Raw genomic sequence first — 15919 nt, 5'->3', positions numbered from 1 at the left:
AGAATGGCCCAAAATACCTTACACCAGAATCCAGACCCTAATTGGAAGCTATAGGAAGCGTTTAGAGGCTGTTATTTCTGAAGAAGGAGGATGCACAAAATATTGAGTAATTTTTCTTTTGTGATGCCTAAATTTATGCACATGCCTAATTTTGTTTCAATAATTCTTGCACACTTTCTGTAAATCATATAAACTTTATTTCACTTCTCAAATATCACTGTGTTTGTCTCCTATAAGATATATTTAACTAGAATTTTTTTTAGCCAAACAACCAATGATTTATAAAGTACAGGGGTACCCAAACTTTTTCATACCACTGTAGATGTCATTGATCCTCTTCCTGCCTCCTGAAAAATCTGCTCTTCATTAGGAGCCAGATCATTGCATTTGTTTATCCTTTTCTGTCTGTTGAAAGGCTTATGACACAATTTTTATTGCGTGTCATTTTACAACGCAATACTAAAACATAGTCTGTGAAATAAATATCTATTTAATGAAAATAAAGCCAAACCAAATGTTTGATAAAAAATATATTCTGGGTCAAGGTGAACACAAAGAGTTACCATTTGAAAAGGGTTAATAAAACATTACTAGTCACTTCTTACACTTTTTATATTTTTACTTGTTTTAAATTATAAAAATATATTCATGATTCTTTACAAGAGAATGTTTATACATTTAGAAACCTGGCCTTTATATTATGACAGCTTTTTAATTTATTTCATTTTATTTTGCTATATGGGTCCTGAATATGAAAGTAAATAAATTCATAAAAATAACGTTTTTGTAATCATTACTTTGCATTAAAAATCTGTTTAACTTCAAATGTACATTAGATTCAAATTACTCTAATATTAGAAACACATATTTGTGTGGAAACAATCATACAAAAGATCAATTTAGTAAAATAAAACATGGAGAATAAGAAACATAGGAGATGATAAACGTTTAGAGATCTGATTTATCCAAGAATCCCGGAAACAAGGCAGCATTTTTTTTCCTTCTATTTATGAATGTAGAAAATGTATATTTACAAAGCTCTCTAGTTCCTTGTATTTAAATCTAAAACTGATGTGTGTATATAATAACTAAACCTGATGACTTTCATTTATGTTTCTATACGCATCTGTAGAGTTGTATATGAAAATAATTTTAATACAGAACTATATTATTTTTCCATCGCCAAGTCATCGATGTTTAAAAAAGACAAGATTTAGTTATTATACGTGATTCAAAGGTAATAAAGACAGGCTGTGTGTAAAATAATGTAAAGACGAGGTGGGGCTTCTGTGTGAGTGATCAGGTCAGATGAACAAGTGAGATGTGAACACGTGAGATGTGAACACGTGAAGAGAAGGTCAGTAGAAATGTCAAATATTGCCTTAACAAACAGAAGTGACATCGACAGAGCAGCAGTCGAGATATTCACCGCGTCTGCGTTGAATTCTCGACCAGTGACGTGCAGCTGCTGTCACTGAAGCAGCCTCATGTCGAAATGTACATAATTTTTATGTTTAACTTGAGAATGAAGTCTCTTATCTTACACGCGCAACCTACCTTGAGAAGACGCGTGACTAGCTTTGAGTGACGTGGCGAACAGCCAATGGGATCGCCTGCTCGTAAAGCTCTTTAACGCGTCTTCTAATGGTCTTCGTCGGGGGGCGGGAAGGACTCGCCTCGGCTAGGCTTGTGATTAGCAGCAAACAGGAGGCTGTGAGTTTAAAAAAAATGTTGCTCGTTTGACCCACCAGACTGGACTTCACGGCCGCCCGGACGCTATAAGCAAGACCGCGAGAGCCACCGGAAGGGTTTTTGGCGCTCTTTGGGGAGACTGGCGGCTGGTTTCGAGGCGTTACTGCCTCGCCGCGGAGGTCGGTGGTGAAGTGTCGCTTCGGCTCAAAGCTGCGTCATCATGTTGCTTCCGACTCGAGTTGTCGAGAAGAAACCTCAAGTTAGCTCCGGAGGTGAAGCCTCCCGCCGCCGCCGCCGGCACCTGGACTAGATGGGACGCGGGTCCGACGACGACGACTGAAGCTCGCTGACTTTCCATCACTTGTCTCGCAGGGGTTGTTGGCGCGATTCTTCCGCCGGCTGCATACATTAACTCGAGCCTCTCGGAGCCCGAGCGTCGACTGTTGTGACCCCACCAGAGACCCCCAAGTCATGTGACGAGGTGTTGGACAGAAGTGGTTATTTGTCGCGGATGGTCGTCGGTTAGTGGCCCCGGAGAGGAGGGATGATGACAGCCGTCGTACAAAGAGCAGCCCTCTGATGCTGAGCCCCGCAGCTGCTACTGACCACTGCCGTACCTGCTCCTTCTACTATCCCTGACCTTTTCAGATAATCTGGAGTGTAAACGGGTTAATCCAGTTCCCTCACATGGTCTCTGAGGACTGGCTGAAGTTTGGACCCCAACATTGAAAGAAGAAAAAAAGGGGGTCCACTCACTCACACACACAACTTTTGAAACATGGCCACTGCCTGCACACACACCACTTCTCACTACACAAGGACGTCCAAGTCGTCCTGGCCGGGCGTGGACCGGTCCAGACCGAAGACTCCCAGCTCGTCCAACTTCGAGGTCATCGATGGGATGCTGTACCGGAGGAAGCTGGAGAAAGGGTTCATCAACTACCGGGAGGTTCTGGACGAGGCCCGGAGGCAAGAGGCCGTCACCAGCTTCCACAGGAGACGACCGGGTCAGCGCCACCTGACCCTGGAGGACACCTACAAGTGTGTGGCGGAGAACTACTGGTGGGAGGGTACGGAGTGTTTTTTGTGTTCCTCCTCTGAATTGGAAGTTGGATAGTAAATGTGCGTCTTTCTTCTGTCCCGATGATGCCCCACTGTCTTGACATACAACTTTACCAGGAATAAAATAGTAATTTACTCTATATTTAATGGACACATGGACTCAACATCTTTTTAAATGGTTTTTTTTAAACAATTTTTCACGTCCAAAAAAAGTAATAGTAAAACTTTAGGGATATGTGGATTAAGTTGATCATAAACCTCATTAAAGGGTTAATTGCTTACTAATCTTAAAAAAAGAAAAAAAGATTGATACAATCAGTGTTCATGCTGAAGTGGATTATGTAGAGAAGCACTCGACTGATACTTGATTAACGACCCATTGTCCAGTTGATGGGGGTCCCGACACACCCTTTATGTAAATCCACCCGCTATTTAGGTGGTCGATGTGAGGAGCCGAGTCAGACCCGCTAACGTTTGCCTGCTTGTCCCATGCACAGGGATGTACTTCCAGATCAGAGATGTCGTCCTGGGCTGTACGGAATGTCGGAACCAGAAGCGCAAGAAAAACCAGGTGAGTTCCTTCTGTAGTATTTGTCACTGCTCTTATTCTCTTAAATTATTAAACTTTGAAACCGAATTAAGTATCCTCTTTAAGAAAACTCTGAGTCAAGTAATCGGAAGGTTCTACTTTGTAAAAAGGTTGTAGTTGACTTTAGAAGCAGCTTTTATGATGAAAACTTATGACTAATTCATTAGAGCCTGATACATTTTTTGTATTTATAAATAGTTTTTGGCAACTAATAAACACAACTTCAAAGATGTACAAGAAATAAAACTATTTTTACCTCAGTCTCGCCTAATGTTTTTTCTCTGTGCAGAAGAAAAGACATTCATTAAATTGTATTGCTTGTTACAGCTGCTGCTCACAATGTCTCAAAACCTTTTCATGACAACTTAACTTTCTTTTTATAATGACAAAATGTTATTGTTAATTTGAGGGTTAAAAGATGAGCAATAGTTTTAAAAAACTTAAAATATATACTGCTAAAATAACAGTCAATAGTCACTTTTTGTCCATATTTAGTCAGCAGTCATTTGAGTTCTGAAAGTCATTTTATTTATCAGATTATATTATGTGTTTTGATATACATGTGGAATGAGCTTTTTACAACACTAAATGGTTTTAATATTCAAATAACACAACTTGAATAATATTTGAAAGATACAAGTTGGTATAGCCTTTGTAGCCTGTAATGTTTGTTTTCCTGTTTACTTCAGAGTCTATTTGTCTGAACAACAGGTGTGTCCCCATTTGCATGTTCTTAACACAATCGCACACTTGTACTTCCTCTGCTCCCGTAACAAAGTCCAATGCTTTGCTTTCAGGAGCATGGCACCAAAGTGTGTGTCACAAAGAGGATAGCATCACACAGCCACGATGTCCTTGGCAGGCTGAAGAGTCAGAGGGAGGCCGGGATGTTCTGTGACATCACCCTACGCACCAATGGAAGGTCGTATACAGCCCATAAGGCTGTCTTGGCTGCTGTCAGTGACCACTTCCAGGAGATCTTTACAGAGATGGACAACAGTGTGACGGCTGATATGGATTTTACAGGTAAAACCCGAAGACAGAAGATGATTATCATATTTTTTTTCAGATAATCTATCAAGTATTAAGTTTTGTTGAAATATTTCCATTTTTGCCGTAGAAAGTTGAACCCACAACTATTTAATGATGAACTTTATTCAGAAAGTTATTTCAATACACGTTACAGTTGCTTTAAGAAGGCAGAAACCTTGAGCAGAACTGGCCAGTGTGTCAAGGGGACGGTCATGGATAGAGATCCACATCCGGTGACATAAGTGGGGAGATGACCAGGGATCCTGCATCAAATCAGAGTTTAAGGAGTGTAACTTCTAGAACATAAAAAAAGTTATTAAGTAAAACAGAAAACATGATAAAATGCCCTCACCAAAATAAATGATCATTAAGAACATTTAGAAATGCAGTGTAATATATCTAATGCAAAAATATATTTGCAATATGAGATGCAATATAAAAATGACAATCCAGGTTTTATTCAAAATTAAAATAATTTTTCATGTTGTCTTAAAGTAGATCATGTCAAAGAGCTTCACTCAGAATCATCCACTTTATGTAAACGTGGCTGCTGTTTGTTTGAACAAATTGTTAACTACTGGTCCAGACTTAATGCCAACTGTGACCCAGATAATGTCGTTAAAATCTACACACATTAACGTCCACTTAGGGATGCTATTGAGTTCACACCTCAGACCTGAGCTATGAAACCAGCATTCACATACAATTACATTGTGGAGGTACTGGTGTGACTTTAGAGGTGTCTTTGAGGCCTAGCGACTCTATCCCTCAGCTATCAACTGAGATGTACCCAGTATTCACATGCAAACGACATGTGGACACACCACCTCCTCCAGCGCACACATAGGTGCCACAATGTCTGGACTGTGTGGAGTCTGCAATTTTAATCTTAGTTAAAGCTCAACACATTGATTCTCGACTCACTATTTTCTTGTTGGTTGATCCAACACAAAACTCCTTGTAGTCGGCCTCGCAAATTACCTGATAACAAGTTGAACTTTTGTGTTGATTTAAAGTTGCAAATGTTTTTCTTTCTGAGTTGTGTTAAATGAATGCAAGCAGTATAACATTGAATCTAACCTAAAGTTTAACTTTACATCTATGGTTTAGAATTGTTCACTCTAGATGTAATCAACATGAATTAGTTTAACTTAAAACACATTTTTTTTTAAATAAATGTGCAATAAATATTTAGAATTAGTCGACTTATTATCTAGTTATTAAGAACATCTTGACGCGTAACACAAAAAAAGCTGTTTCCCTAAATGTAACAATTTTTATATTCAATTTAAGAATTTAAGTTGTTACTCAATTGTTTTTTTTGTATGATGAGCACATTTATGACTTAAATATTCAGGCTTAATTTTAACCGTTATTTGTAACCGATTAAGATGATTTTGGTTTGGTAAACTACACCAGAATAACTCTGGAAAAGATGATGGACACGATCACTGGCTCAGTCATCCTTGTTACTACAATGTTACTAGTTCTTAGTTGTAGAAAATGTAGATTCTGCTCTTAACTGAGTTGTTTTTTTTGTCTCTTTCTGTGCCTCCTACTCTGCTTTTAAAAAGTATACGGGATGCTTTATTAATGCATCAATAGTTGTGACTGTTATATTTACGTTACTGGTACTACGTTGTAGTAGTATCTGAGAAGGTTTAACTTAAGTTCTCATCCACAGGTTTCAGCGAGCAAAGCCTTCTGTCTCTCCTGGACTTCTCCTACTCGTCCACTTTGAAAGTACGATCAGAGGACCTTCCCGAAGTTATTACAATGGCGCGACACCTGGGCATGTGGCGAGCTGTAGAGGCCTGCTCGGCCCTCATGAAGGAGCAGAACCCAGACTGTCATCCAGGTCAGGACTTCAGCGTGTCTTGTCCAGTGTCTTGTCACGACCGTCATCAGCAGCAGAACAAGAGGAAAGGGCTGCAGGGGTCAGGCCAGGACACATACAGGAGCCTGCAGCTGAAGATGGACACGTCAAGTGAGTCCCTGCACCCAAGTCCGAGGAGGAACCTTCGTAGATTGACATCGCCTCAGGTCCCTGTCAGTCCCTCGCACAGGATGAAGCTCCTGGACTTTATGTCTCCATCCTTAAAGAAAGACACACCTCTCCAAAATGCTCCTTCCACACAATCATCGCCCATATCTCCGTCCAACACCCGCATCCTCCGTTCATCGCCTGGGGCTGCGCGGAAGATTCTGGAAAGCATGCCAGAGAGCCCACGACAACAGAAAAAGCCTCACCCCATCTCTGAGCTGTCCTGCAGCCCCAGACGGAGACCCAGTGTGGGCTGCAGCCCTGTGAGGGTAAAGCAGGAGGAGGTGGTCTTGGATGATGAGCTGGACTATGCCAGAGCACAAGAGAAATACAAGCTTATGAACGTTCTCGGTCTTCAAAGAACCGCTTTGCTGCCAAGACCAGAGGACCTTATCGGCTGGAGGCAGAAGAAGAGACTCAGGAAGCTGAAGGCCAACAACTACTCTCTGACCAAGCGGCGGAAACCTCAACCAGCCTCCTGTGAGGAGCCCTACGGAATGCTTGGATTCCCCCTGTGTCACCCCAACACTCTCCTGCTGAACAAGTCTGTCATGAACAAGGCAACTAAGGCTCAGGTCACCCCAGTGAAGAGGAAGAGTCTGGCTGTGAAGAAGGTCCCTCCGAGTGACCGGAGCATGAGGAGCAAAGGGGTCTTGCCTGACTTGTTCCAGTTGGTTTCCAGGGCGGGTTACAGCGGGCGAGAACTCAGGAGGTCAGTAAGGAAAGGCGACCTTCATCTGGTCCAACAACATGCTCGACGCAAAACTCACAAACCTCCGGTGAGGAACATGGTGAAGATCAAAGCTGAACCAGCAGACTATTCCATCTCAGGTCTTTCCTCTATGAAGCTGCCACAGTCACCCACGACCCGCGCCATGAGCAATGTCGCCCTGGAGACGGTCAAGACTCTGCGCTACAACAGCAGCAGGCCAACAACAAAGTCCAGGGTCAGACGGGACCGGGGTAAAGAGGTCAAGCAGGTCGGGAGTCAAGCCCTGACAGAGGTGAAGGAAGCTGGACTTAAGGTACCCGAACCTACACCGGAGCATTCTCCCTCCATCTATGACCACCCGCTTTACAAGGTCATCAAAGAGGAGCCTGCGGATCCTTTACCTGTCGGCATACCCTTTCCAGACCCTCCCTCTCCAGACCTGGGCAAGCGCCAGAGCAAACCCCCAATCAAGTTACTAGACTCTGGCTTTCTGTTCAGCTTCTGTCGGCCGGTGGGTGCACCCATCGCTGGGCTGAAGAAGGAGGAAGAGAGCGTAGACATCTGCCTGACTCGCTCTGTGTCACAGATGGGGGAGAAGTTGGTAGCAGAGTCCACTCATAGGACTCTCAGGAACCGTTCCCTCCCCCTGGCGATGGCGGCGGTGGTGAAGAGGGAGAAAGAGGAGAGGAGTCTGAACCCAAATGTCAGAGTGAGATCCAAAGCAAAATTAAAGAGCAGCAGTATTCCTTTAGCCCAGGACAGTGCGTCAAAGACGAGGCGGAAGGTGACTGACCCCTCAACACAGTCTTCCCACAGGTTTGATGTCACTAACGTCTCACTTTCTGTACAGCAGGGATCTCCACACCCGGCCAGCAGCCGAGCTCTCGTCATGCTGGACTCTGTACGTAGAGCAAGGCTGAAGCAGCTCCGAGGGCCTCGCAGTCAAGTTCCAAAAGGCTCCAAGTCCGCCCACAACTGCCTGCAATGTCCGACCTCTCACCGAGACTGTGACGCACTAATGATGCACCGTCTCAGGCACATCGAGGGCAAACACTGGCCATGCTTGGTACGTCCCTGCTCTGCTGTGACCCATCAGTGCAGACAGAATGATGCCCATCCTTCTCGTGTTTCTCTCTCCGCAGCTCTGCAGCAAAACGTTCTTTCGACTTGGGAATGTACGGAACCACATCCGCACCCACGACCCCAAGCTGTACAAATGCCGTAGCTGCATTCTTGCAAGCTCCTGAGGCAGAGGGCGTCTTCTGCAGCGAGACTGAGGTGAGACAGACGGTCATAAATGATGAACAAAGGCTGAAGCAATACACTAATATACTTGAAAATATATATATATATATTTTTTAATTTATTTTAATTATCGTTTGTTAACTATTGAAAAATATATATATATTTCAGAGTGGACGAAAATTAAGGAGTATGTTTATTATTAATATAAGGTTAAGGTGGTATTATTTATTAACCTTTTGCTCGCTATATTTAATTTTTTTGTCAACATTAATTTCCTCACATATGATGTAATGTTCTGACTGCTCCATAGTTCTAGCCACAACATTTAATCTATTTGTATTTTAGATTCTTATTGACTCACATTATCATTGATAAGTTAATTTGTCATTTAAGTTATTGTTACCTGGCTGTCAGATGTTTTCCATTAGTACACGGGTCGGCAACCTTAACAACTCAAAGAGCCATTTGGACCCATTTCTTACATGAAAAAAACCCATAGGATCCACAAAACCCCTTTGACTTTAAAAATAAATGTCCTTCCATAATGTTCACTTTCCCTGTTTGCCTTTATGATGACTAAAGGTTGGGATTATTTTCTTTTTCTTTTAGTAATTGTTCTTTTTTTTAGAAAAAAAAAAAGTTTTATTAATTTTAATGTAAAAACTCAGCTCAGTTGTCTTAGTCTTCATCTTCGCCCAAAAAGACACAAAAAAAAAAATCCAAATGCATCTATACTGCTCGTCTACATCGTCCCTCTTGTATTAAAGCCTCGACATGAGACGAATTGATCAGAAAAATAATAAACAAGTCTATATTTTAGGCTTGTTTTGAGTGGATGATACCAGGCCGTCAGCCTAAATCTCTTATGTCAAGGCTTCACTACAAGAGGGACGTTACAGACGAGCTGTATAGAAGCATTTGGATGTTTTTGAGAGTCTTTATAAGGTAAGGTAAGGTAAAACTTTATTGATATGTTTTTCCAGTAGCCAGCAATTTTTCATAAACAATAAAAAATAATACATAAAAAATAAAATAAGAAAAGAACATAAGAGGAAGAACATGATGACACAATCTAAGTATAAAGATAAAGACAAAGAACATAGGTCAAAGAAGAAAAAAAAAAAAAGGATACAAAGACTAACATGGAACAGAACATCCAGATACTCTCACTCCACTCCTGCCCCCAAACTCTGAGTCTATTTGTTTTGCACCTGGGTAGGAGCATTCGTGCACTCATTCTGCTTCTCTGCTCACTGATGACAGTGCTGAGAGGATGACTGTCATCATCCATGATGGACAGTAGTTTGTTCAATGATCTCCTCTCAGCAACTGTCACCAGTGAGTCCAGCTTCATGCCAACCACAGAGCCAGCCCTCCTGATCAACCTGTCCAACCTGTTGACACTCCTCTTGGACACATTTCCACCCCAACACACCACAGCATAGAACATGACACTGGCCACCACAGACTGGTAGAACATGCAGAGGAGCGTCTTGCAGATGTTAAATGATCGAAGCCTCCTCAGAAAGTACAGTCTACTCTGAACCTTCTTATATACATGGTCTGTATTGCAGGACCAGTCCAGTTTACTGTCCATCCACACACCGAGGTACTAATAGTTGTCCACTATCTCCACCTCGTCGCCTCTGATGGACACTGGACGTGGCTTTGTCCTGGACCTCCCGAAGTCCAAGACCAGCTCCTTGGTCTTTGAGGTGTTCAGCTGCAAGTGGTTCCTCTCACTCCAGTCCACAAAGTCACTTATCAGACTCCTATACTCGTCTTCGCTGTTGTCCCTGATGCATCCAACAATGGCAGTGTCGTCAGCATACTTCTGGACAAGACTCGGCTCTGAGTTGTAGCAGAAGTCTGAAGTGTAGATGGTGAAGAGGAGAGGGGCCAGTACTGTCCCCTGAGGTGCTCCTGTACTGCACACCACAGTGTCAGACTTGATGTCCTTCAGCCTGACATACTGTGGTCGATCAGTAAGATAGTCCGTAATCCAGCAGACCAGACCAGGGTCCACATGCATCTTAGTCAGTTTGTCCTGCAGCAGAGTGGGTTGGATAGTGTTGAAGGCACTAGAAAAGTCCAGGAACAGGATTCTCACTGAACCGCTTCCTTTATCCAAGTGGGAGTAGGTCCGATGCAGGAGCTTCAACACCAACTGCTGGCTGGTAGGCAAACTGCAGGGGGTCTTGCGCGTGCTGGACTTGTGGCCTGAGATGTTTGAGGATCAGCTGCTCCAGTGTCTTCATCAGCTGCGAAGTCAGTGCCACCAGTCTGTAATCGTTCAGCACACTCGTCGGATCTTTTTAGGGACTGGAACGATACAGGAAGTCTTCCACAGAGTTGGTACTTTCCCCAGCCGTAGACTGAGGTTGAAGACATGCTGGAGCGGCTCAGCTAGTTCAGCAGCGTAGGTCTTTAGCAGTCGAGCAGACACCTTATCAGGACCAGCAGCCTTCCCTGGACGAATCCTCCGAAGTACATCCTGTACCTGGAGTGAGGTGAAGCTGGGAAGTGGTTGTGTGGAGCTGGGGGGGGGCACAAGAAGGGGTGGCAGGTCCTGAGGCGGGCAGCAGTGAGGGTAAGGTGACCTGCTCAAACCTGTTGAAAAAGTTGTTCAGTCCATTTGCCTCCTCCACCGTGTCCACTGCAGTCAGAGAGGCCTTGGTCTTGTCCATTGATGGTTTTAACACCATCCCAGACCTCTCTTATTTCTTCTCGGCTCAGCTCCTCTAACCTCCTCCTGTAGGTGTCCTTTGCCCCCCTCAAGCATCGCTTCACCTCCTGCTGAGCTGATCTCATGGCGTCCCTGTCTCTGCTCCTGAAAGCCACTTTCTTCCTGTTAAGGACATCCTTGACCTCCTTTGTTACCCACGGTTTATTATTAGGGTAACAGCGGACAGTCTTAGCAGGGGCGACAACGTCCAAGCAGAAATTTAAATAATCTGTTATCTGTCCCTCGATGTCCTCACCATGAGACTTCAGAAGCACATCCCAGTCTGTTGTTTCAAAGCAGTCTCTGATGGCGTCCTCCACAGCTGGTGTCCACTTTCTGATTGTCTTAGTGGTCACAGTCTGTCTCTGCACCAGAGGAATGTACTGTGACTGAAGGTGGACCAGGTTATGATCGGACCTTCCAAGTGGAGGAAGAGATTTGGCTCTGTAGGCATCCTTCAAGTTGGAATAAAGAAGGTCAATTGTCCTGTTATTCCTGGTGGGACAATCCACAGCCTGATGGAAAGTAGGCAGAGTAGAGTCCAGGTTGGCATGATTAAAGTCTCCAGAGATGATGATAAACGTGTCAGGATGTTGATTCTGAAGTCGAGCTGTCACTGTGTGGATCTTCTCACAGGCAGATGCAGCCGCAGCGCTCGGAGGAATGTAAACACAGCGCGATCACGTGACTGAACTCACACGGTAGATAATATGGACGTATGCTGACAGCCAACAGTTCTAAATCTTGACAACACGAGACTTTCTTCACGGTTACGTGTCCCGGACTACATCAGCGTTTATTCACGTACATGATCAGACCTCCTCCTCTGCGCTTCCCACAGGCGTCTGCGTCTCTGTCCGCTCTGTCTGTGTCTCTGACGAAGATGAAGACGTAGAACTGAGCTCCGGTCGCTACATTACAATAAACAAACATTTTTGTCAATAACTTTTAAAAGAAACGATTACTCTGAAAATAATCCCAACCAAGTTGACATGAGGGCGAAATTTGAATATTGGGTGAACTATCACTTTAAGCATTGATAATAATCATTACAATGTTTTCTACTGTATATTTACTGCAGTTGTTTAACTGAGTCATGGTTGTTTTTCTTATGTAAAGCACTGTGACTCTGAAGGGTTATTTATATATTCATTATACATCATAATTGTATCATCATAATCAATATTATTATTATTATTATTATCATTTCAACAATGCAGAATACAAAATAAAAGGACATTAAAAACTAAATTATTTGATATCAAACTTAACTTAAATTTATAATAATGTACACGTTTGTAACTGACTGATTAGCTGAAAAATATAAAATATTTTCTATGTAGGCTCAAAGAAATGATAGTAATTAAGTAAGTAATTTTTATTTGTATAGCGCGCATTTCCAGACCAGGGTCACAAAGTGCTTATTCAATAAAGTATATACTTTAAAGGTCAAGATAAAACTGATAGTTTTTCTCTTTTTTTTTTAGGTCTGCACAAATTTGAAAACTGAACACTTTTTTCTTTTTGCATTGTTACGGTTCCTTTAAGAGTGAGGGAGGGGGGAGCGAGGAGTTCTTATGATCGTGAAGAACTGATTTTGTTCTTATATCAGCAAAGTTACGTCTTACACTAACAGTTCTGGTTTAAATAAAAGGTAAAGTGAAGGTTTGCTCGTAAAGCATTATTGGAAAAACACTATGAAACATTTAAATAAAATTCCCACATTTATACTTGCTTATTTTTGAAAAACTCAGTGCTCCAGAGCCGCGGGTTGCAGACCCCTGCATTAGTACATTCGGGCAATCCGATTTCTTTAAGAATAAAATGATTGCAATATTCTATACTGTTCAGTTGAAGAAGAGAAGGCATGTTTCACATTTTTCTATCCAAGTCCTTCAAGATGCAGTCCCATCATAATTATCTTTTTTGATGTTGTTTCTCTATTAAATTCTGCCACATCTGAAATCCCAGTGAACGAGAGGTTACATGAGAGAAGTCCATTATTATTACGTCATAATAATGGTCTTCACTCCTCCTCCAGCCAGCTGTTACCACCCCCTGCCTTGTTTGTGTCCCTTGGAGGTTGAGACTTCTGAGATAGGAGGGTATACTGTATAACATAGAGGCAGTCCTGAGTTATACACGTGAAGTAATGAGTAACAAGCCTGTTTAGATTTCATTAATAATGAACACTATAAGTTTTATTAATTTGTTTTTTTTAGTAAGAAAAAAAAAAAGTAATTAGTAGTAGCTGCAATTGTTACTGCAGTAATGCTCTATAACGCATTACTACCAATATGGGACATTATAAATAAATCTTTCAAGATAAAATCCATCCTGAATAATGTCATAATGTAATGGTTTGTTTCTCATAATCCACTGAAACGCTCAGAAATGGTAACAAAAAAAAGCATATTTTGTGTAACCATACTTTCAACCAAACTTGACATGAGGGTTTGGCTTCAACTCGTCCTCCGTCACTGACTCTTCATATCTCTCTCCTCAGAGTGGCTACTTTCGCCCACACCAACGATGGGCTGAACGCCAGGACATGGTTCAGCAGCTTGTAAATAACAGACCCGCCAAGCACAACGGTCTTTAGGGATCAAGAACTTTATTTAAATTAACCAAACCGAGGTTGCTGGTTCTACTCCTGCGGGCAATTACACTTGAACATTACACTCAGGGGGCGGGGAATGCGATGCCATGCTGGAGCGTGATCACACGGTTGTGTACAAATTGCAAAAGAAAAGTGGTTTTACCCGTCATAGTTTCATGTACAGATGATTTTTTGAGTGCACTTAGGTTTGATTCTGATGGGGGACGTTCATGGTGGGATTACTTGAATGAAGCCAGGAGTAACTTGAAGCGGGGGTGACTTTAAAGGATCTTTACATGGGGTCGAGGCACCTGCTGCTTGTTTGAAGATCGTCGCCTGAAAAGGGAACTCGTCATATCTGAAATGTGAATTTGAGGTCCTGATCATGTTTGCCTCTGATCCAAAAAGACACTAGTCACCTTTGTATCCCTGGTGCTGTAAATGTAAATGCAGCGTGTGCACATGAAGAGATGAACTTATATGGATTTTTGAATATAATTAAACTGACCCTGGATCTGTAAAGACTGAATAAATTTTGCCTTTTACTTTTGAGTATCTCTGTGTTTTTTTTCTTCCTTTGCATAGAATAGAATAGAAAATGTTTATTCACACACTTTTACAACAGCACAGTTGAAAAAAATAAAGTGCAAGGAAAAAAGAAATAAAAGAAATAATAAAACGATCTTAAATTATACAAATTATTTACAATAATAGAAATGTAACACTATTAACAAAATAAAATAAAATAAAAATAAAATAAAACACACAAGAAAGAAAATACACTACGGATTAGCATCAGGATATTTAAAGTAGAGAGTTAAATATCCTGACACCAGTTGGGATTCATAACTGCTGTTTCTCCACCAAGGTCAACAGTCTTTGCTGGGTTCTTTAACCTCTGACCTTCCTTCATGTTACTCACAATCCATCTCATCTATAAACCCAATACAAAAAACTTATTTTTAACGAACTTTCAAATTACCGACCGTATGTTATTCTGCCGCTAGATGGTGCTGTTGACAACGTATTGAATTGAGCATCTTTGGTAACGAAAAAGAAAAAAGCAAAATGGTCGCAGATTTGAGGGAACGGTCGCCATGTGGACGACCTGAGGAAGAAGAGTTGAAGCTCAACTTCTGTCGTCGTACGGATGCATTTTCTTCGAGTGGAATGGATGAAGGCGTCTCAGCTACTCAGGGCAGGAGCCAGGGGACGACAAGGAAGGGTCCCCACCACACACACACACTCATCTTTGAGTCAATTATCTGGACTGTCAGGAAACCTGAGAGCTTGGAAGAAACTAGGGTGGGGGGTCACTCAAGAATCAAACTCTTGTACGCGGAGTTCATTCCAACATTTGCGATCAGGGAAACGATCAGCATTAACCAGAGACAGCTGGTCACCTGTAAGATACTTGGTGTAGAGCTTCACAAAAGCTTGGATTTAAGGGCCCATCATTGGGGGTCTTAACTCGAAGGAGTTCACGTGGCAGAACCAAAGTGGCGGCTGCATCCACCTGGATTTAAGCCTGGTCCTGGACGGTGTAGTTTTCCAGACCCCCCTCCTCGGGCAGGAGGACTTGGGTTACCTTCGCAGCACCAGCAGGGCTTATGTGAGTTTAGGGAGCCGAGAGAGGGAGAGAACGCCCAGAAACAGCTGACAATTTATGCTAGCGGGGCCCCACATTCTCCGAGACGGAGGAGGGGGGGAGGAGGAGAAAGCAGAGACGGGCCGCGGAGAGGATGTGGAAGGTGGGATAAGTGGGGACGGGTCCCGGCGCGAGGGGCGAGGGAGGAGAGGGAAGGGGGTGAGGTGGCGCGCGGGGGCCGCTCTTGTTTGAAGCTTGTCAGCAATTGCTGGAGACAAGATTTCCCTCCATGTGTGAAAGCGACTTGGCAGGAATGTTTGGACCGTACCAAGTCGGCCGAGTTGGAGGGGCGTTTTTTTTTGCTGGTGTGTGTTTGTAGAGCGAGTGTGCGTGTTCTCAATGGATATGTGTTCACGAGCCCCAGCAGCAACAAAAGAGAGGCAATGAGCCCCCCACACACCCCACACCCCCCTCATCCCCCCGAGACTAGAGATGATGATGGAACCTGAAGTGTCCTGCAGAGTGAGCGAGTCCACGCGTGAGCAGACTGTGTAGATCTGTTTACCAACAACCAGAGACGGTGTTGTCTGGGGCTGTGTCGCTGCTCCCCAGTAGGGGCTGTTGTTGTTTT

The 15919-nt window shown here is 43.0% G+C and overlaps 1 protein-coding gene across 3 annotated transcripts; it reads left to right on the top strand.

Annotated features, from left to right (window-relative positions):
• The first annotated feature begins 1687 nt into the window (after window positions 1–1687).
• Window positions 1688–14245, top strand: LOC148068771 (uncharacterized). 3 transcript variants are annotated; one of them, XM_087804865.1, is made up of 7 exons: window positions 1688–2762; window positions 3252–3325; window positions 4141–4369; window positions 6060–7915; window positions 7985–8197; window positions 8274–8409; window positions 13608–14245. In XM_087804865.1, exons 1-6 carry the CDS (start codon window positions 2471–2473, stop codon window positions 8376–8378), a joined length of 2769 nt encoding a protein of 922 aa, XP_087660991.1. In that variant the 5' UTR covers window positions 1688–2470; the 3' UTR covers window positions 8379–8409; window positions 13608–14245. The 3 variants fall into 3 exon arrangements, with proteins under 3 accessions (XP_087660991.1, XP_087660990.1, XP_087660989.1); XM_087804864.1 differs by having other exon boundaries at window positions 7982–8197; XM_087804863.1 differs by having other exon boundaries at window positions 6060–8197.
• The last annotated feature ends 1674 nt before the right edge of the window (window positions 14246–15919 follow it).

Source organism: Callionymus lyra, chromosome 12, assembly GCF_982586985.1.
Source record: "Callionymus lyra chromosome 12, fCalLyr1.hap1.1, whole genome shotgun sequence".
Taxonomy (NCBI): domain Eukaryota; kingdom Metazoa; phylum Chordata; class Actinopteri; order Syngnathiformes; family Callionymidae; genus Callionymus; species Callionymus lyra.
The sequence above is the reverse complement of the archived record's forward strand: the minus strand, read 5'-3'. Positions and strand labels throughout refer to the sequence as shown.